The sequence below is a fragment of the Micropterus dolomieu genome, linkage group LG06, assembly GCF_021292245.1.
Source record: "Micropterus dolomieu isolate WLL.071019.BEF.003 ecotype Adirondacks linkage group LG06, ASM2129224v1, whole genome shotgun sequence".
Classification (NCBI taxonomy): Eukaryota; Metazoa; Chordata; class Actinopteri; order Centrarchiformes; family Centrarchidae; genus Micropterus; species Micropterus dolomieu.
The window spans coordinates 19,236,154-19,255,930 of record NC_060155.1 but is presented as its reverse complement, the minus strand read 5'-3'; the positions used below and the strand labels follow the sequence as shown (position 1 = coordinate 19,255,930).

The 19,777-nt window shown below is 39.7% G+C and overlaps 2 protein-coding genes and 1 non-coding gene across 10 annotated transcripts in view; 1 reads left to right on the top strand and 2 right to left on the bottom strand.

Moving 5' to 3' along the window:
• LOC123973006 (homer protein homolog 3-like) overlaps positions 1-12,583 on the top strand; it is a 15,940-nt gene extending 3,357 nt beyond the window's left edge. Inside the window, exons 3-11 of one of the 5 annotated variants that reach the window (XM_046052833.1) lie at positions 1,236-1,392; positions 3,244-3,375; positions 3,545-3,649; positions 4,426-4,434; positions 4,922-5,034; positions 7,733-7,904; positions 10,495-10,602; positions 10,729-10,809; positions 10,957-12,583. In XM_046052833.1, the coding sequence (XP_045908789.1) occupies positions 1,236-1,392; positions 3,244-3,375; positions 3,545-3,649; positions 4,426-4,434; positions 4,922-5,034; positions 7,733-7,904; positions 10,495-10,602; positions 10,729-10,809; positions 10,957-11,142 (1,063 nt within the window). In that variant the 3' untranslated portion in view covers positions 11,143-12,583. Of the gene's footprint in view, positions 1-1,235; positions 1,393-3,243; positions 3,376-3,544; positions 3,650-4,425; positions 4,435-4,900; positions 5,035-7,732; positions 7,905-10,494; positions 10,603-10,728; positions 10,810-10,956 lie in introns of all 5 variants that reach the window. The other 4 variants (XM_046052832.1, XM_046052829.1, XM_046052834.1 and 1 more) reach the window with 4 other exon arrangements.
• LOC123973009 (ubiquitin-60S ribosomal protein L40-like) overlaps positions 1-19,777 on the bottom strand; it is a 26,712-nt gene extending 6,935 nt beyond the window's left edge. The window contains exons 1-10 of one of the 4 annotated variants that reach the window (XM_046052838.1): positions 19,710-19,763; positions 18,559-18,739; positions 18,347-18,452; positions 16,677-16,767; positions 16,209-16,320; positions 15,436-15,522; positions 15,247-15,349; positions 14,690-14,779; positions 14,579-14,608; positions 5,510-5,904 (exon numbers count right to left, since the gene is read on the bottom strand). In XM_046052838.1, coding sequence (XP_045908794.1) covers positions 14,599-14,608; positions 14,690-14,779; positions 15,247-15,349; positions 15,436-15,522; positions 16,209-16,311 — 393 coding nt within the window. In that variant the 5' untranslated portion in view covers positions 16,312-16,320; positions 16,677-16,767; positions 18,347-18,452; positions 18,559-18,739; positions 19,710-19,763 and the 3' untranslated portion in view covers positions 5,510-5,904; positions 14,579-14,598. Of the gene's footprint in view, positions 1-5,509; positions 5,905-14,578; positions 14,609-14,689; positions 14,780-15,246; positions 15,350-15,435; positions 15,523-16,208; positions 16,321-16,676; positions 16,768-18,346; positions 18,740-19,709 lie in introns of those variants that run through there. The other 3 variants (XR_006825520.1, XM_046052839.1, XM_046052840.1) reach the window with 3 other exon arrangements.
• On the bottom strand, positions 18,777-18,850 carry trnan-guu. Its single transcript has one exon. It is a non-coding gene; the product is annotated as a tRNA-Asn (tRNA).

The window sequence follows — 19,777 nt, the reverse complement described above, 5'->3', positions numbered from 1 at the left end:
ACAGTAATCCTCCCTGTTGTCAGTGGCTCTCCTGCTGCAGCCACTGATACCCTGATACAAGGTCTGACTGGGACAAGACAGCAGCCTGCTTGAAGATGGGAGCTCTGGCTTTCTAGCGGTATAAATTCAACTGTCATGTGAGAAGAACCTAACCCTTCACACAGTGTAATTAACCATCTGATGCCAGTGAAGAAGATGCCAAGTTGACATACAATTAATTCGTCATGCCAAAACAAGGAAGCAGCAGAACTTAAAGCCACATAAACTATTTTAAAGGATAACACCTTTGTAATTCCATAAGGTAGGGTGTCTTGCGCGAGACGGATTAAAACAAGAATGATAGTGCCACCAGCAGGTCAACATGTGTATTCAGCCTACTTTGGTTTATGAACAAATGCCTACAAGCTAAATGACATTCCCAATTAGCCTCTGCTGTACTTTGTGGTTCAGTGCTAATTAGCAGATGTTATTACGCTAAAATGCCAAAGTAAAGATGGTGAACATGGTTACCATACCTGGTGCTAATGCTAATATTAGCAATTACCATAAAGCCCTGCTGTATGAAAGTACAGCCTCACCGGGGCTAGCATGGCTGTAGACTCCTTTTTTCTTTCTTTTTGTCTTGTCTTGGCTGAGTCTTGTTTTTGCGTTTGCATTGGTTTAAATAGGAATTTGTATCAAGTAGGAAACATACTGATTTGACAGCTACACTGTGGCTTCAGTGACTTTCAGAGTGAACATTTGTTGCATATTTAGACTTGACACATAGCTTTTAGTTTTATATTTTGTCATATGTAGCCTTCTCTGCTTTTTTTCTGTTAAAGTGGAGGAATACAACATGCTGTAAATGTACTGGCTGGACTTCCTTTGACACCAGCTGAAGAGGAACAAGGGAGTTAAAAAGAGAGGAAGACCTTTAGCAGTGTTGCTCTTCATACCACATAACAGTGGCAACCCCAACAACAGTACCGACTTTGTTGCTTTGATATATTTACCTCGTATCCAGGATACATTTCGGCAAATACTGGCAGGAGCAGAGCAGAGGGTGGAGGGTGATTTGAACAGAGCTGTATGGTAATGGATATTACTGGAAGACGTTGAACTCTTGACTCACAGTTAAGATGACATTCAGTCACTTTTAAACCCTTGTTAAGAGACCTGAAGTCTGTGAAAGGGTTTGCACTTTGACATTTCCTTCTAGTATCTCATCGTCTTCCCTGTGCTTCCTCCTCCAGGGAGCAGCCAATCTTCAGCGCCCGGGCCCATGTTTTCCAGATTGACCCGACTACCAAGAGGAACTGGATTCCCGCCAGCAAACATGCTGTCACCGTGTCCTTCTTCTACGACGCCAACCGTAATGTGTACCGCATCATTAGTGTTGGGGGGACCAAGGTGAGGGGGAGGTAAAGGGTAATAATGCTGATCATGTTGATGGTAGACAAAGACAGCTATTTCTGAGGGATTTTCTAAAAGTGGTGTTATTCTGTGTGACTGCAGTGAAGACGGTGGCCTTGGCATCAAAAAAGGCTATTCACTATTTGTAACACAGCCACTGGCCAAACAAAACGGGACAAACAGCAGCATCGCATTAATTTTCCTCTTTACCAACCATCCTCCACAGAAAATCTGAAAGGTTAAGAAAATATGTAGTGAACTAAAACCAGAGTGGGTGTCAAAAACTCAGCAGCCAGAGCGTCTTTCTCACACGAGTAAGAGGCCACATCCATCACTGGGGCGTGGGGGGTTTATCTGATCTCTTCTTAGCACCTCTGGTCTGACCCACATTCCTGCCTCCCAGTAGGCTATCCGGGGTGGCAGTTGGTCGGTCAGCAGCCCAATCCTGCCAGGACTGGTGTCTGGCTCCAGAATAATCTTCACTGCTGTTGCCACCGTCCAACATGTTATGTCAAACATGTCACTGCAGAAATGGAGGCTGTAGAGTTCATGTAATCATTTGTTGGAGGGAAAAGAAGGGCGAAAAAGCTTTCTCCTAAGCTGCCGTTGCCCCGCAATTCTGGGATTTTAAATCAGTTCCATTATTGTACGGCTGGAGATGACGTAAAAAGGTTTATAAATAGGTCCGCTCTAATATTTTTTTCTCTCCTGTGCTCAGGGGGAAAGAGGTGGCTTTGGCCACTTCTGACTGAGGTCACGAACCTGGTGGATGTGCTGCGTTGTCCTTCTCTTTGACAGAAATATGATTTGGCTCTGCTTTGAATTTACTTTGAATAATAAGAGCTTGTGATGTGGCAGAACTCTGGTTTTTCATCATGTTCAAAACAGTCATTTTCAATAGAACAAACATGTCTCAAGGGGAAAGTGCCTGAAAATAGGTGATTGCCAAGAAGCCCAGTGGAAAGTTAATGCATTACAAATGTCACAGTAAGCACAGATGTTTTCCTGAGTTCTTCACTCGTCCAGCAAACACGTGAAACATGAAGTTATCCAAGTGTTGACAAGGTTTATGTCAGTGCTAAATAAAATAAATAAAAATGACAGAAAAGCACTAATAGAAAAATTAATAATTGAACGACTCCAGAAGGAGTATTTTATATTTTAAAAAGGCAAATGTTCATACAAAATTATAAAAAAATGTAAAACGGTTTAAAATTTTGGTTTATTTTAAATACATAAAATATTTAAGGTTATTCAATCAATACAACTTTTGTCTGATGAGAATCAGGAATTTTGATTTCACACCCTTTCATATGTTGAAATGGAAAAAAGTGGCAAATCGGAGCAGAGACAGGCATTTCGCCAATTTTACATATTATTGGGCTTGTAAAAGCAGTATGATGTCTTCTGTGGATCTGAAAGAGCTTTGTCATGTCTGAGAAAATAGCCCTTGTGATGATGCCATGGACTTTGACACTACAAACTGAAAGGTTTCTCCCAAACTGGGGTTGTGGAGTTTGCAAGATGTGGGCATTTAGGAGGCAGGAAGGGTCTAACAAAAAGATGGTATTTGTTGCACTAGACTCCAGTGTTTTAAGGACTTGAGGATATTTTGGTTTCTGTTACTCTGTGTCCCCCCTAGGTTTAGTCTAATACTAAATCACTGGAGTACCCCTTGAACTACAATCTACAAACTAAATTAAATATTCCACAGTTCATATACATATTTACAGTCATCTATTTATTTGACTTTGTGCATTTATTCTATTCCTGCACAAGAATCAATATCAGCTGCCTCAAATTTCTGTCGCCTGAAGGGACGATCATCTGTTACCTCTGCATTTGCAGGCGATCATCAACTGCACCATCACACCCAGCATGACATTTACCAAGACGTCACAGAAGTTTGGTCAGTGGGCCGACAGCAGGGCCAACACTGTGTATGGTCTTGGTTTTGCTACAGAGCAGCAGCTGCATCAGGTAAACTTACCCAAAGTCAACAGAGATTAAAGTGCTGATAAATACTTCAGGAAATATTCTTTATTTATTAAAACTTCTTACTTGTTGTTCATTGCCGGAGGCTGATTAGTGCTCCATTATTAATGTTTCATTACCTGAAATTGTTTGTGACTTGTCCTATTTTGAAAAGTTTGCAGATAAGTTTAAGGAGGTGAAAGATGCAGCTCGTCTGGCACGAGAAAAGTCGCAGGATAAAGAACTGGCCAACACTGCGCTTACCATCGCTGCTCCTCAGGTGAGCTCTATCCTTACAGAAAATAATACATGAAAGTGGAGCAAGCCTCTGCAGGTATCAGGCAGGTAGTGGAAATGTGAAAACTTTATCAGGATCCACAGAAATATCCAGTGATGCTTTTTTGGGGGTTGTTCTCTTCATTTTAGGATTGAAGAGAACACTGTGAGCACAGGCCAAGGTTAGATGAATGCACCTCTGTTACTTTGCAGCAGTTCAGCTATTAGACATGGCTGCTGTGATTAAATCAAAGGAAGGATAGAGAGAGGAAAGAAAGGCAAAAGAAAGATGAGCTGGGTCACCTGTCTCGGAGGAAAGAGAAAGTGAGGAAAACTAGGACGGTGGTAAAATTATCCCCGTGCCGCTCAGCGGTGCACTGCATCCGCATTTCCTGCCCACTGCTACAGAGAAGCCTCTGACTCAAACACTGTAATGATGAAAATGTAATCAGCTCATGACTTTTTTGATCAATAGAGAATAATTATCCATCAGTTACATCTGCTTGGTCATGGGGAACGTGCCCATTTCCTTTTAATTCTACGGCTGAATAGATTCCAACTGATGTCTCTCACTCCATGTCTTTAACGATTTAATGAACACTTTGGAGAAGCCAAAGCTCCAGAAAATTGCCACCTGCGTCAAATAATAGCACTTTATTCTTGCTAAGTAAAGCTGCATAACTGCTATGATATTTTTGAAAAGGTCATTATGTATACGGTGAGTGTTGTGATGACACGTTTGTTTGTTTTTTTTCTCCACCTGATGGATTTCCTCTGAAGTTCTCACAGGTGAGTCGGTCATTGTTGTTTTGTCCTCTGACTCCACAGAACAGTGTTATTTAGCACCACACAATACATTATCTTTGGGAGTACTTTAAAGCACAAGAAATATTTGTGCAAATACACTCTGAAAATCTGTCTTTTCCTTTCTGTCTGTCCCTGAATTTCAAATGCATTTTAACCTGCTGTGAGGGGCTGATAGCTCTTAATTTTGCAGACCAAAACAGACACCACAACTATCTCAATAATCCAGCTCACATCACTACGAGTCCATCAAGACCTGAGACAGCAAACTGCTGCAAAGCTTTACTTTTTTTTTAAACTTTCTTTATTGGACTTTGATGTGAGTGGGATTGTTAAGATCTGAAAGTAGTGCTCATGAAAGAAGCCACCTCTCTCTTCTCTAAATAATCTATCTGGCATTGAGATGCTGTGTGTGTTATTCGGAGAGTCCATTTACTTATGTGTTCCTCAGGACCTCTCGGATGAACTCCAGTCTCCACCGGTGATGTGTGTGAACGGGCCTGAGGACAAGCTGTTCCGCAGCCAGAGCGCGGACATTACCCTGTCTTCTGAGAAGGAGCGCATTAAAAAGATGCTCTCTGAAGGGTAACTGAGTTGTGTGCGCACACAAAAACACAGACAGACACACACACACACACACAGACACACATCAAGAGAATGACAAACACATTCTTCAATCTCACCTTCTTTTCAAACAGTTAAATACTGTGATAAGAATCCCTTTGTGAAAGAATCTTCTTTCAATCTGGTGATTGTGCGTCTACCCAACTTCTGTCTGTTCTGCTGCACACAAAGTTCAAACGTGATGTGACAGATTTGAAACAAGATGAGAAACTCCAAAGTCAGCTGTCACTTTATCCGGAGCTCACAAACGTGTGCAGAGCTGAGCTTATAGGTTCCTTATTGACCATGAAAATGGTCATTTTGAGCTTTCAGCTACATTTTATGGCCTCAATTATTGGATGAAACTGAGCAAACTTTCAGTGAAAGCTCCGGAATCTGTTCAGTAAATGGACCGTGAGCTAAAAAAAATTTGTAAACTACTTTAATTATTTTTTACAGTATAAAATCATTAAAGGAATAGTTTGACATTTGTGGAAACACACTTATTCGCTTTCCTGCAGAGAGTTAGATGGGAAGAACGATGGCACTCTCATGTCTGTGTGATAAATATGAAGCTACAGCCAGCAGCTGGTTAGCATAGCTTAGCATAAAGACTGGGAACAGGGGGAAACAGCTAGCCTGGCTCTGTCCAAAGGGAACAAAATCCACCTACCAGGGTTTCTAATTAAGATGTTACATCTTGTTTGTTTAGTCAGTACGAGTGTAAAAGTGACAGGTTTGTGGATTTGGTTACCTTTGGATGGAACCTTTATGCAAGACTAAGGTAGGTGTCTCCTGGCTCCAGCTTCATATTGAACGGACAGAAAGTGATCTTGATCTCTCTCTCTCTCTCTGCAAAAAAAAAAGAAAATAATTGTATTTCCCAAAATGTCGACTTATGCCTTTAAAAGACAGACAATACATTTAGATTAGTTCAGGCCATGCTGCCATGTCTCCACTAGCAGCTTAATTGTAAAGGTATTAAAGTATTTTGTCAGAATAATAAAGCCCTTTTGAGACATTTACAACATTATTGTTAGTAAGTCATTTAGTGATAGTCATACAGTCAGCTTAACAAACAAATGAATCATTTTCATGAAGGTGTTGTTTTCACATTGCAGTAAAATATATATTTTGCACACAGTAATTCTAATCAGCTAAACTCCACGATACAGATTCCATTTAATCTAGTACTATTGATTGTACTTGCGCAGGTAATCTATTACCTTTTAACTCCCACCTTCGCTGCAGTGTCATCATGGTTTTCAGGTTAGATACAGTTTGACGTCATTCAATTTGTCAAGCTCTCCAGGAACTGAAGAGGCCATTACTGAGGCATTGACTCATACAAAACATCAAATAAGGCTTGTAAACATCTCTTCATTTAGCCCTTTGAGCCTCACATAATGCTTTTATGTCCTACAGTCCAATTATTACGACAGAAAGCTGCTCCTCAATGGTTACCATGGTGAACTGTAAGCATTGGACAACCTTGAGCTTTCTAGATGCAGAGGGACAGAGCAAAGGTGAAGGATCAGGGATGAAGCGAGAAGCTGACTGATCTTTTCTGCAGATTGCACCAAAACTGATTGAAATTGATAACATTTAATGATTTCATATGTCTGTTATATGATTTGTAGAATGAAGTGACATGTTAACTGGAGGCCTGTTTATACAATGAAATTGTCCCAAGTAAGATTCAGATTTAAAGCGCACAGCTTATGATGCTTTATGCTCACAATGTTTTATCTGGAACAAAGGTCAGCAGGATAGTAACATTGTAAAAAAGGAAAGTGAAATACTAAACAAACATCTTGTCTTCTTTGTTCCCTGATGCTTACAAATGAAATCAAATGTGATGATCCAGATTAGTTGGGGACGTGTCAGTGCTAAAATTTCCTTAAAAAGGTAGACCTTCACTGTCACATTCAGTCTTTTGACAAAAGACTTCAAACCCTCCAGGATTAGAGGATTACTGTCGGAACAGTTTGGTCTTGTTGTGTGCTCTCTGGGCATTTTAATAAAGACCTTCACACTGGGCTGTAGGTGGGCTGCAGTTCTCCGTGTATCCTTCTTAATGCTGTTATAGCGGCTTGCTGTTTGTATTAAACAGGCCAACAGTGTGTCCTCATGTTCCAACCTCTGGACAGCAGCAAATTGCGGTTGTTACTCCGCAGCCAGCTATAGTATTCAGTTAACATTTACCTTGTATTGCAATCTTTTACATAAGTTTTAACAGATGGCTTTTTAGGCAGGCTTTCATTCCAGTCAAGCACTACATAAATCAGTTTCACCAGTATTTGTTCTGAATGCTTTGTATGTAAAGGAATTCTAATCAGTGAAATCTATCATTGTATTGTTTGGTTGGAATAAAAACCTGCCTATCTTTAGTTTACAATGTCAAATTTGAACTACACATAAAAACTTTATCTAAAAAGCACTGTTGTATCTACTTTAGCAAGAGAACATGATAATAGTTATTCTTCTCTCTGAACAGTCTTTTCGATCTACTGTATTCTATTTAAAACAATTGTAAATGTTTTTTGTAGCACTTTCAGGACTTCTCATCTATATTGGCTTAAAATATGTATAATATTTATGTGCCACATAAGCCATATTATCACAAGGCTTATATGTACAGTATTATATGCGTCATATAATATATATCACTGGTTTACAGTTCTGTGTCTTTCAGGTCTATTTGTGAGATGAACCTGGAAGCCGAGCTTTTTACTCTGCAGGACAGCAACTCCAAATTGGTGGCAGCGCTGCACGAGGCTAATGCAAATGTGGAGCAGTGGAAGAAACAGCTAGCAGCGTATCAGGAGGAGACAGACAGACTCAGAGACCAGGTGAGCCTCTGCTGTATTTAGTCTGACACTCGGGTACGGAGGTGCTAGGTATAAGTGTGTTTTCCCTGAACACTGAATCGGTCAGTTAGCTAGTACAGCTTCATGTCAGCCATCTCCAAAACAACAAGCAAACAATGACCCTGAAATTACTCAGAACAAAACATTTGAATGTCAAAATCGCAACATGGCAGTACTGGCACTTATTTTTTACCACTTCAAGCTTTAATGATGCTGCCCTCACATCCTCCTCATACACGCCTACTTGTAATTTTAAAAGTAATTGATTGTATCTCATCACAAATTAAATTAGCTTTACTTTGAAATAACCACATGGTTGCTTAATCCAGGTTTTGTATATTCTTGGCAGCTCAAAGGTAAACCTAAAAAGAGCTTGGTGTCATACATTCAATTTGGGTGGAGTAGTGAAGTAGTTTAATTTTTTTTTTTTTTTTATGTCAGGTTAGTTCATTTTAACTTTGCAATCCTATATAACCTGTCCTGTAAACATAATTAAGGGTGCCTAAGTAACTGAGGATCAGATTTACAAATCCAAAACTACTACTTTGTTAACAGTTTTGATTGCTATTGATTAGTTTTGATTGATATCAAATGGTTTAGAAAGCCCAGGTCCACCGTTCAAATCGGGTTTTAGCCTTGTGATAGACTTGCCCAGGAAGTACCAAGCCTCTTGCCCAGTGCATGCTGTCCTGGATAAGCGGTTTAGGGGAGTGGCTGGATGGTTGATGGGTGGATTAGCTGTTGCATGAAAAGCTTTGTGGGAAAGTTGACCTCAAAGCTGCCTATTTCATGTATAACAGACATATTTACAGTGCTCCTAATACCACCACACAACTAGTTAATGAGAAGTTAAATCAGGTAATTCATTAGTTGTCCTTTTGCCTTCTTGTGCAGCCACGTCCTTGTTCATTCTGTAGTAACCTGCAGGGCAGAAGATGATGGTTAAGGTCGGACCTAATTATCAATGCTGGAGCGGTGGAGCTCTGTAACAGCACTGAGATTATTGCTGAAGGAAAGCCTTTGCCCAAACAAGGGCAAGGCATGGATGGCGGGACTCGTTGCACGTCTTTCTGCGCCCTGCAGGCGTTTTTCCTCCAAGGCTTTAATCAAGGAGTTCTCTGCAGGTTGAACCACAAGGGAGTTGGGTCTAAATGCACTGGGCCTCAAGAGGGTTTTACACTTAAATGACCTTTTAGGTCCCCCCCTCACTCATCAATAAAAGGTATTTTCGCATTTGCTGTTAGCTGATTCCTCGGGGAACGACCTCGCCTCAGGCTGACAATTACAAAACTCTCTGATTCAAAGCTTTAATGACTTTGATCCCTTTCCATTATAGTCCGGGTTTACAGTATTGATCACCGCTTTTTAATTCTCTACCAATCATCTGGTATTTAGAAGCAGTTTTGTTCCACATCAACAAATAAATCCATACAAGTAAGAGAACTCTGTCTTTGGACTGAGCTTGTTCCCTCTATCTGAGAAAGGGGACCAGGTGGCTGAAAATGGTTCATATCTCAGGGGTGGTGTGAGAGGGAGAGGGGTTTGTAGGACAGCAATATCCTACTTTCAATGCCCCAGTTAGGAAAAAATGAAAAATCACCAGAGGGAGCTGGCATCCACTCGTTTTTCCACTCGTGCTTTCTACCGCTCCTCATAGTCTCAACCATACATGTACAAGAATCCAGCGAGGGCGTTTTAGAGGCATCTTTCTGTGTTTTTTCTGATCCATGTGGCCAAGATGACAATGCAGCAAGGATTTGATTCCTGGTCACCCAATAATGGTGACATGACTCACTCATTTGCCTGTTGATGAATCCTAATTGTAGATGACGTTGTAGCATGTTTTAACTTATAGTGACAGTTAAATATTAAGTTATGATGTCCCTCACCATGTTTTGTGTGTGTACACTAAGATCACTGACGCTGTCTTCAAGAAGCTTTAAAGTAATTACAGAACAAACGCATTTATAATAATTATGTGAATGGTTTGCACATATTTGTATGACACGCTATTATTTAGATGTATTAGACATGGATCTCCACACTGCAGCAGGCCACATACAATTTAACATTCAGCTAATTGATAGACCAGAAGATAGTTACAAAGTGCGTAACAAACACAAGAGCAACTTATAGAATTAATAAAACACAAATGAGAGTTAACAGAAAATTAGTCTTGACGTTTTTAAAAGTTTAGCTGGGATTGGATGATCTAATAGTGAGATGGAACCAATTACCAACTTTGGTGGCATATACAGCAAATGCTCTACCCCCCCTCATTTTGAGTCGAGCTCTGGAAAAACCCAGTAAACACTTGGTTAGTTAGGCCTGAGAGACTTTTAGTTACTATATGGGCGTAATTCAGAAATGTACTTTGGGTGGGAGATGGGTGCTGACTTTAAAGTTTACACAAATGACACAAATTTTTAAGAAAATTGAATGCTGTGGGGATGTGGGAGAGACCAAATGTCCACTTAAAGATTTTTGTGTGAAGTCATGTCCCACATGCTGAACATGAACATTTAAATCTGTCTGTGTGTGTGTGTGCGCGCGTGCGTGTGTGCGATGGAAGGTGGCTGAATTAGAGGCCCATGGAGGCCAAGGCCCCAGTGATCTGCTGAAGGATGAGCTGACCCAGTCCCTTGAGGAGCTAGAGTCCCTGCTGAAGGCCAAAGATGAGGTTGGTACTTATTGTTCCCATTTTATCATCAGCTGGAGTCAGAGGTGGGAAGCTGCAATGTTCATCACAGGTGCTGATGAACAATTCAGCTACTCATACTCAAGTGAAGCTTTCACTCTCCTCCAGGAAATCCACATTTTGCAAAGCAAGAAAGCAGAGTACCACGAGATGGAGCACGAGAGGGATGAGGCCATCCACAGATTACGGGTAGGCGTGAGTTATTACGGAACAGTGATATGCTTTGATATATGAAGTAGTTATAGTGAAATAATCAGTGGTTAAATTTACAGAAGCATTAGGTTTTCTTTAAATTTCCCCCTCTTGTCGCCTTCCTTTGCCTCCTCTTCTCTGTAGGAGATTGAGATGCGTAATTCAGATCTGGAGCGACGCATCCAGAACTCAGAGCAGAACCTGAATAACTCTCTGGAGGAACGGGATCGCATGGACTCTGAAATCCAGAGGGCCATCGAAATTCTGGACATCAAGATCTTTGACCTTAATGACCTTCGCCAGAGCCTGGTTAAACTCATCGACAAATAAGAGGGGAATGGAACAGATGACAAGGTTACATTTTGTTGCGGCAAGTGCAGCAAGGGGGAGTGAACAAAACAAGATGGAGCTGGTCCCTGTCTTCTTCAAACACAAGAACCACCTCGGCCGCAGTGAGGTTGCTCCATGTCTGTGTTTGCAGCAGTGGCTGTGCTGTACTCAACAATATTCTGTAGGTGTTGGCCCTAAGCAGCACCATACACGCGGTTTCACTTGTCCAGTGTAATGTAACGCTTCATGTGGCTTTCAAGGGTAACATTCAATGCAATAAACCAACCTTAAGGTAAGTGCTTCACAGTGCTAGAGATTTAGTATTGAGAATTGGTGCTTGTAGTTTTTCATAAGTATGAACAAACTGGCGATGCAGTGTCAAAATGATAAGAGGCCTTGTTTTGTTTTGTTTTGTTTTTTCAACTGACAGGTGATAATTCTTTACAACAAAGGGAGTCCATGCAAACAGGGAAAGGGGCAGTGTATTCAGTGGACAGTGAATGTAAATAAAAAAGTGCACAAGACAAAATTACTTTTAAGAGATTAGCCTATTTAACAGCCCGCATACAACATCATTATTATTGAATTACCAGTTAACAAAGTTTTACATGCGCAGATGTAAGTGCGTATGGTCTCGTAGTTACCCACACATAATGTAGCAGCTGTAAAGTGTAAAGTGAAGGACAGTGTTTCTAGTTGGTGCTTTTCCACAGGAATAAGCAATGACATATATTCAAGGTCAGTAAAACAGTATGCTAATAGAGTTTTATATTTGTTTAAGGCATGAACACACTACTTCACCTTAAACATTAGATCTGAATAATGACACCAAAGATCAAATGTTAAGTCATTGATAAGGTCTGTCAGCAGCTTGTCTATTATCACATCTTCACTTGAGCTCGTACGAAACCTTTAAATCTAAGATAAGTTAACGTAATCCATAAGTACATTTTATTAGATAAGATACATTAATTGATTACATTTAGGATGAATAAGTATTTTCCACATGATATAAATCAATAATGCTACAGTTATTAAGTAAACAATAGAAATTTAAGTTGTCAGTATTACAGATAAGTTTAACTGGCGCGTCCCAGTTTTAATAATCGCCTTGCGCAACATCTCTTAACAAACCACTGACTTAGTAACTTATTGATGATAGATGCATTCAAGGAAATGAGAAACATTTTCTGCCTTCTGTCATTTTTCAGCACGTTACCTTTTAGCTGTGGACGATATGCCATACGCCTTCACAGAGTCTTTTATCACACAGACTGTATTGTTCAACATAGTCTATAATGCTGTGTTTGTTTTCTTTTTTCAAGCCTTATTATTCTATTTTAAGGATGGTTGTTGATAAATCATGCCAGGTACATGTCTCAGACTTTGAGCTGACATGACGGTTTGGGAATAAAAGAAAAGGATACAGTCACTAATGCTATGTACTTGTTTCTTGTTTTTATTAACTTTATTTGTAACATAGTATAAATCCACATGTTTCAGTAAGTTAATAAGTTTGATTTATATGAACCTTTACTATCAAGGAACATTCAAGAGTGATTCATTGACCAAACTACAAAATCCAAATTTTAAAGCCCATACTCTGATACTACTTCAGTCCAATTATTGCCTTTGTTTTATTTCTTTGTCACTTTCTTTGCCACTTAACCCTTACCCCAAATTGTTCCAGTGAGGAATGCTCAGAAAACCTGCTGAAACACAGGAGCTATTAAAGTCCAGGGCCTGTATTCATAAAGATTCTAAGAATCCTCTCAGAAAACTCTTAATTTAGCTTAAAAACTTTTACGTAGGAGTCTTAGTTTAAGAGCGATCAGGGACTGATTTGAGAGCAACTCTGAGCAAGGAAAAGACAAAAACTTTCATCTTAGTGAGGAGGCGGGGTTGACCCCTTTGCTACATAAGACACAATCTTTTAAAGGCTGTGATTGGTTGGTTGTCCAAGAAGGAAAAAAAGAGTGATTTTAAGTATAGGTTCTATTCTAAGCCTTCACTTTGGAAATTACATGCGTAATATTTCCTATTTGACCGTTCTCATACACACACACACACACATTATATATGTGTATATAAATCCTGTTTTTTATTTACCATGTTGTTATTTTCCTATAAGGTATTTGATTGGCTTAGATTGATAAAAATTGTTCTAGTCTTTCCAATTACACTGATTGCTGGCATGTCTATTTAAGTGGCGGTTTGAATGTTGGTTTTAATGTATCAAACATGGAATCAAAACCAAGAAGGGCGAGAAAGCCCAACTGGACAGAGGAACAGTGTTTTCTGTTAGCCCAGTTAGTGGATGAACAACAAGGCCATTCTAAAAGGAAAATTCAGGCCGGGTGTCACAGCACAGGGCAAGAAGCAGACGTGGGAGCGTATAGCACAAACTATTAACGGTTCATTCCCCCTGCTTGTGCGCACCAGTGAAGACTGCTATATTCATAAATGCAGTTTTTTAAGCCTGCAAGGTGGGAATGTCCAGTGGAAACGAAATGAACTGCGACACAATAAGAGGTTCTGAAAGTGCTGTGTAATTGTTTGTGTGATCACTCTGCTTACAGAAGGTTGTGACAGTAATGTAGTGATTACTTTCATTTCTGGCGCTATGGCATTCCTGCGCTGTGTCAGAGATGTCAGTGCGTCTCTAATAAGATCAGTCACAAACATGATCCCTGCACGATCTAATCTATAGCATCTGATTAACTCACTATCATCCATTGTCTGCAATCACATTTCTCCCTCTTCGTCTTTCTGCCTCTACTAAAGAAACTCTTAAGCCTCTTAAAAGTCCTCGTCTGTGCTCCTAACAATTTTGACCTTAAGACCTCTTTTAAGGGTTAAGATACTTTCTTAATTACTTTTTTCTTTACTAGGATTTTTTCTTTAATATAAAGAGTTAACGTCCACATTTCTAAGAATTTTCTTAGAATTTTGTCACTAGGAGCTACTCTTTGCATTAAGATTTTTTATGAATACAGGCCCAGGAGTTTATAGCTGAATAAATAATTTTTCATTGAGGTGAAAAGGTGCCACAATCACATTTAAAGAGGTTACTTCCCCAAACAAAAGAGGAGGGAAGACTAATCATGTCTGCATGCGTGCTGACTCAGCAGGGATGTTGCTACACAGACTGCCTAAGAGCCTTACTGCTTTATAATCTGTTATATATATATTTTTTTGAATTGTCCCCTGCCACCTAAATTTTGTTTCCCTTTACATAAATAAAATAATTTCCACCATACATTGGTGCAGAAAAATTTACCAGAATGCAGGAAATTAATTTTCATATAATTAATCATTGAAGATTTCTTAAAAATAGTGTTAAATTCTGTCTTGTCTCAATCTCGTGAACTAACTGTATCCTCACACCCGTAGTAAACACATGTAGCCACTGGATCCACAGAACAAATCCACTCGCCTGAATTTGACTCGATGAAGTCACAAGTACCTGTAAGTAAAAAAGCATCTATTAATCAATCCTGTTACAATGTTTTATTGGCAATACTGATTATTTATTCAAGCTGTCTACCTAATCTTCTTCTTGGGTCTGAGGTCAGTGGTGTGTCCACACTTCTTCTTACGGCAGTTGACAGCTCGTGGATGTAAACGAGCGTAGCACCTGCGATGAGAGGAACAGACCCTCCAATCAAAACAAACATCATACATGTTGTGAATGTCTTCATTCTTTTTTTTATTCTTTTATAAGCACACAACTCATACAAATCAGTTTGTTCAGTCTTTCTTCCTCCAACTTTTACTATTGTGAAAAAAGGCAGTAGTCCCTGTTTCATTTGACTATAGTTTAAATGGTTGAGTGAAGGCCTTAATGACCCACTGACCATACAAACCACTTCTACAAATCTACAATGTGATTTATATGGTTAGGTGGTTAGTTGTCAGTTTTTTTGAGCCTTTAACAATATTTTTGGGAATTGGGAAAAGTCTAACAAATCTCACTCTTTTAACACATTTTGATATGTAATGTATAAACTTTTCTTTGGCCGGAAGCTCTGGACTATTCTCCTCTCCTATTTGTCTTTGAGAATGAGCTCAATCTCATCAAGAAGACTGTGTTGTTAAACATACTTGCGGCAGATCATCTTGTTACAGTTGTACTTTTGAGCCAGCAGTTTCAGAGAGGGCTCAATGACGCCCCCTCTCAGACGCAGGACAAGGTGAAGAGTGGACTCTGGGGAAGGAAAGAACCAGGCAAGTAATCAACAAAAAGCCTGCCTATAATATTAGTTCAATTAGCAGTGGGAGTTAAAGCTATACCCTTCTGGATGTTATAGTCTGACAGGGTGCGTCCATCCTCCAGCTGTTTCCCAGCAAAGATGAGACGCTGCTGATCAGGGGGGATACCTCGAAAAAATGAAAGTCACAACTGTGAGCTGGTGCTTGTGCCAGGCATGGAAAGTTATGCAACGTTTACAGCTGCCAATTAAAGAGCAAACCAGCGGACGGTGGGGTGTTACCAATACTTGTAAGTCTATAATAAGTTTTTAATTGATGAGGAGGTTATATATTGTAGATATTAACGCACCCTTTATTTCCTGTACAACTACTATGTAACTGCTCTTCTGTGAAGTTAATATAATTATAGTATCCTCAATATTTGTAATAAAGTAAACTTCCTGCATTTTAATTGGTGTGGTGAGTTTAAAAAGCTTTGGGAGACCAATAAGATCTTAAGAGATTTTCTGTGTAAATATCTCCCTGGAACATGAGCTGCTTCTTTACCAGAAAATAAAAACTTGAAAGAGTAGCCTACATGTTTATTGGTGTGTATTTTACAAACAAAGCCACACATTACAGACTATCAGATAACTGATGGGATCATGGTGCTTGGTTCAACAATCTGGCGCAGTGTATGAACAAATAATAATAAAATATACAATCACAGGTAAAATCAGTTTTTATGACAGCTGGGTAATTGATTTAAGTGTCCCTCCCATGCAATAGATGATAGTAGTAGTAATGAACTATGGGACCATAAAGTTATCGTAGTTATTTTCCCCTCACATCTGTTCACACTAAAGAGTACCTACCTTCTTTGTCTTGGATTTTGGCTTTGACATTCTCAATAGTGTAAGTGGACTCCACCTCGAGGGTGATGGTTTTACCCGTGAGTGTTTTCACAAAAATCTGCATCTTTGCTCACTAGAAAGAAGCCAGAAAATGCGACAGTCAGACAAAGATGGACCACCAAATGCATAGAAATCACACTAAAAGCCAACTGAGACAAACTTTTGAAACACACTGATAGGACTTTTCATTAACTTTCAAAAACAAGTTACTTCCTTAATATTTAACTACGAAAGTACCTATATTACAGTAGTTTAGACAGTAAGTCACCATTTTCAACAGTTTGCCAGCAGATTAACAACGACATTAAACAACAAAAAAGAAAACAAATAAGCTACATATATATAAATAGCCTACCAATTGTACACAGAGTTAACTACAACAGTTAAACAATGTTTTATCTAATATTATCAGCATTTTCCCAAACTGACCTTTCCTTATGAAATCTGCTCTTACGCTGAGGGTTCGATACCATTCACCAGCAGATAGATGACAGAGGAACCTGGTAAGCCCAGTCCTGTGCTTCAGAAGGGAAACAAGCTCATCCATTTTTATACAAGGTACAAGGTACATTTGTTTTAAGATGACGACATGCCATGGTATAGGTACACATATTATATCTTGGGGCGTTGTTCAACCAAACGCAAGACATGTTGTGACAAGTCCTTGGCCACAACATGACTGAGGACTTCATAATACTACACAAGGTTGTATAACAAAAAGAAAATTTGTAGTCCCCTCATGCTACAGGCACAGAACTTAACAGAAAATTAAATGTGTATAAAAATAACAATATCTACAGTTTGCCTATTAATAAACAAAGGCCTACTATACATACACATATGAGCCTACACCTCGATTATTCTGCGGTGCATTTTTTTAAAAATTGGGTCTGGGGTGAATATAAATACAGCAACAAGATGATGGTTTCATTTTCATATAATAAAAGTCTGAAACTGTGTCCATCTTGACTGCGTTTGAGCACCAAGCATCCATGGAAACACATAGTCCGCCTCCTCTCATCTTGCATTGACTAGTGCTTGATAAGGGATACTGATGATGGGTCAGTCTCTTATTTCCGTTGCTTGGCCAACGTGTGTCCCATTTTGTCCAGACCTGACCTTTAGTAACAGCCTTAAGTTCAAGCTGGGTCAGCGTTTCTATTCAGGTGTTGCACAAATGATGGCCTACCATCGCGCATTTTATTTTGTGTATTTCAGATCATGTCTCATAACAGGGATGAATATGGAAAGTTTTTATTTTCTAGAAAAAGTCATCTGTGCATTATGGAGGGGGGATATGTTTTATGGCTGGTGGAATAATTTGTATCCCACTATAACTTTTTCTGGGAAAATGGAAATGTCTCCATATTCATCCCTGTTATTAGACATCATGTGAAATATACACAAAATAAAATACATGATGCTAGGCCATCATCTGTTGTTTATAAAGGGGGATACATATTTTGGTAGACTGTATGTCCAGCCTTGTAGCACAAGTACTGTCAACGCTTTCTGTGTATGAAAAGTGCTTTTTAAATGCTATTATTAAATGATTATGATAATAATTTACCCTTTAAGGAGAGGGATTCTTAACAATTTCCAGTAATATCCAAATGCTATCAAAACGTGGATTACAAGGACAAAATATTGTCTACTATTCTGCATTCAGTTCAGTGTACATTTAGAGTGAAGTAGATGTAATTGAGCAATGTGTTAAACTCATTACAGTAATCTTTATTTTTTTACAACCTGTCTGTCACAGTTGGCCAAGTGAACGACTCTGTAGTCACTTATAACTAATCTTCAGACTATGGCGAAATTAATGTTTGCTTTATGAGGGGAAATACATTGTCGTCTTGTTTAGACATTCTCAATTCAGTGCATTGAATAATACTAAGTTCGATAACACGTAACATTAGCCTCCAACAGAATAAAAGCATTTATTTTGATATATGAGCCGTGTGTTAACTTGCTTTGTAAAACCTCGCTGATAGAACAACAATACTAAAACGACAGATTAAACACTCCACGTGTTATATATGTCATTTATTTGGTGAAGTTGAAGGTCCGAGGGAACACTTTCTATCAGGGATAACTACCTAGACACCACACCGGCTCTCTTTCCTCTCCTTTGAGCGTGGATCGTCTCATGGTCCGCTGCTCTTTAATCCAAAACCCCGTCTTCCTTTTCCAAAGACTGTATTTCTGTCATATGTAATACCATAGACTGCATTAAAAAAATACATGTTTCGGCAACAAAACGGAAAAAGCTGATGAAAAACAAAAATGTTGCGAAGTTTGAAGAAGCTACCGGATGCTGCATCTACGTCCGCTGCCGGGTGCCATATCCGCTCGTCTGCCGCGTCTGCACAGCTGGAGGAGGGCTGGTGTTTAGATCACAGGCGCTGACATGTTGTAGATTTATTTGGGTTGGCTATTTTATGTGTTTAGATAATACATGTTCAGACGGCTGATATCAAAATTCATAGAATCTGTAACAAAATAGGGAAAGAAAACATAAACACATGTCGTCCCTGGGTGGGCTCGAACCACCAACCTTTCGGTTAACAGCCGAACGCGCTAACCGATTGCGCCACAGAGACAACTGTACATAAAATTTATACATAAACTTATAAAATATTTCAGTACAGTCCGACCCCCTGGCGATCATGTTACCTTCCGCTGCAGTAGCGCCCCCTTGTGGCAGCCACGATGCAAAAATTGCGTCAACTTAACTCGCATTTCCCTTTTCCACCGCTAGGTGGCTAATGAGTCCATCCATCGTTTACCTCTTATCCTGTGTACAGGGTCGCGGGGGGAGCCTATCCCAGCTGACATTGGGCGAAAGGCGGCGTACACCCTGGACAGGTCGCCAGTCCATCACAGGGCCACACATAGAGCGACTTACACTCAAAGTCACACCTAAGGACAATTTAGAGACACCAATTAACCTAGCCTGCATGTCTTTGGATGGTGGGAGGAAGCCGGCGTACACAGAAAGGCCGGGGCAACCGGGGTTTGAACCCACGACCTTCTTGCTGTGACAGTGCTAACCACTGCACCGCCGCGCCGCCCTCGTGGCTAATGAGTGCGAAGCTATAAATGTGAAAATGTTATTTGAAAACGATAAAACCATTAAAGACATTAGACGATAGCAGCTAACAAGACGCGAGGAGACATTGGGCAGAGGCTCTAAATCGTTACGTGGAGCCTAACATTAAACAGTGTACTTTCTATATCGGAAAACAAATGCTAAGGTAACCAACTGCATCATAAATTAAGTGCTGCTACAAGCAAACATGTTCAGTACTCAAGCTAGCTAGATTAGTGACAGTCAGTGTTGGGCAGAAACGTGTTACTGTAATATTACTTTTTCCAGTAACTAGTAGTGTAACTACTTACTTTTCTGAAACAGTAACATTATGACTAGTTACTAAGGCAAATAACGCTGCGTTAACTTACTCGTTACTGAACGCACCATCCTTGACGTGAATCGACTGTCGTCGTCGATTCACGCTGTCGATTTGTGC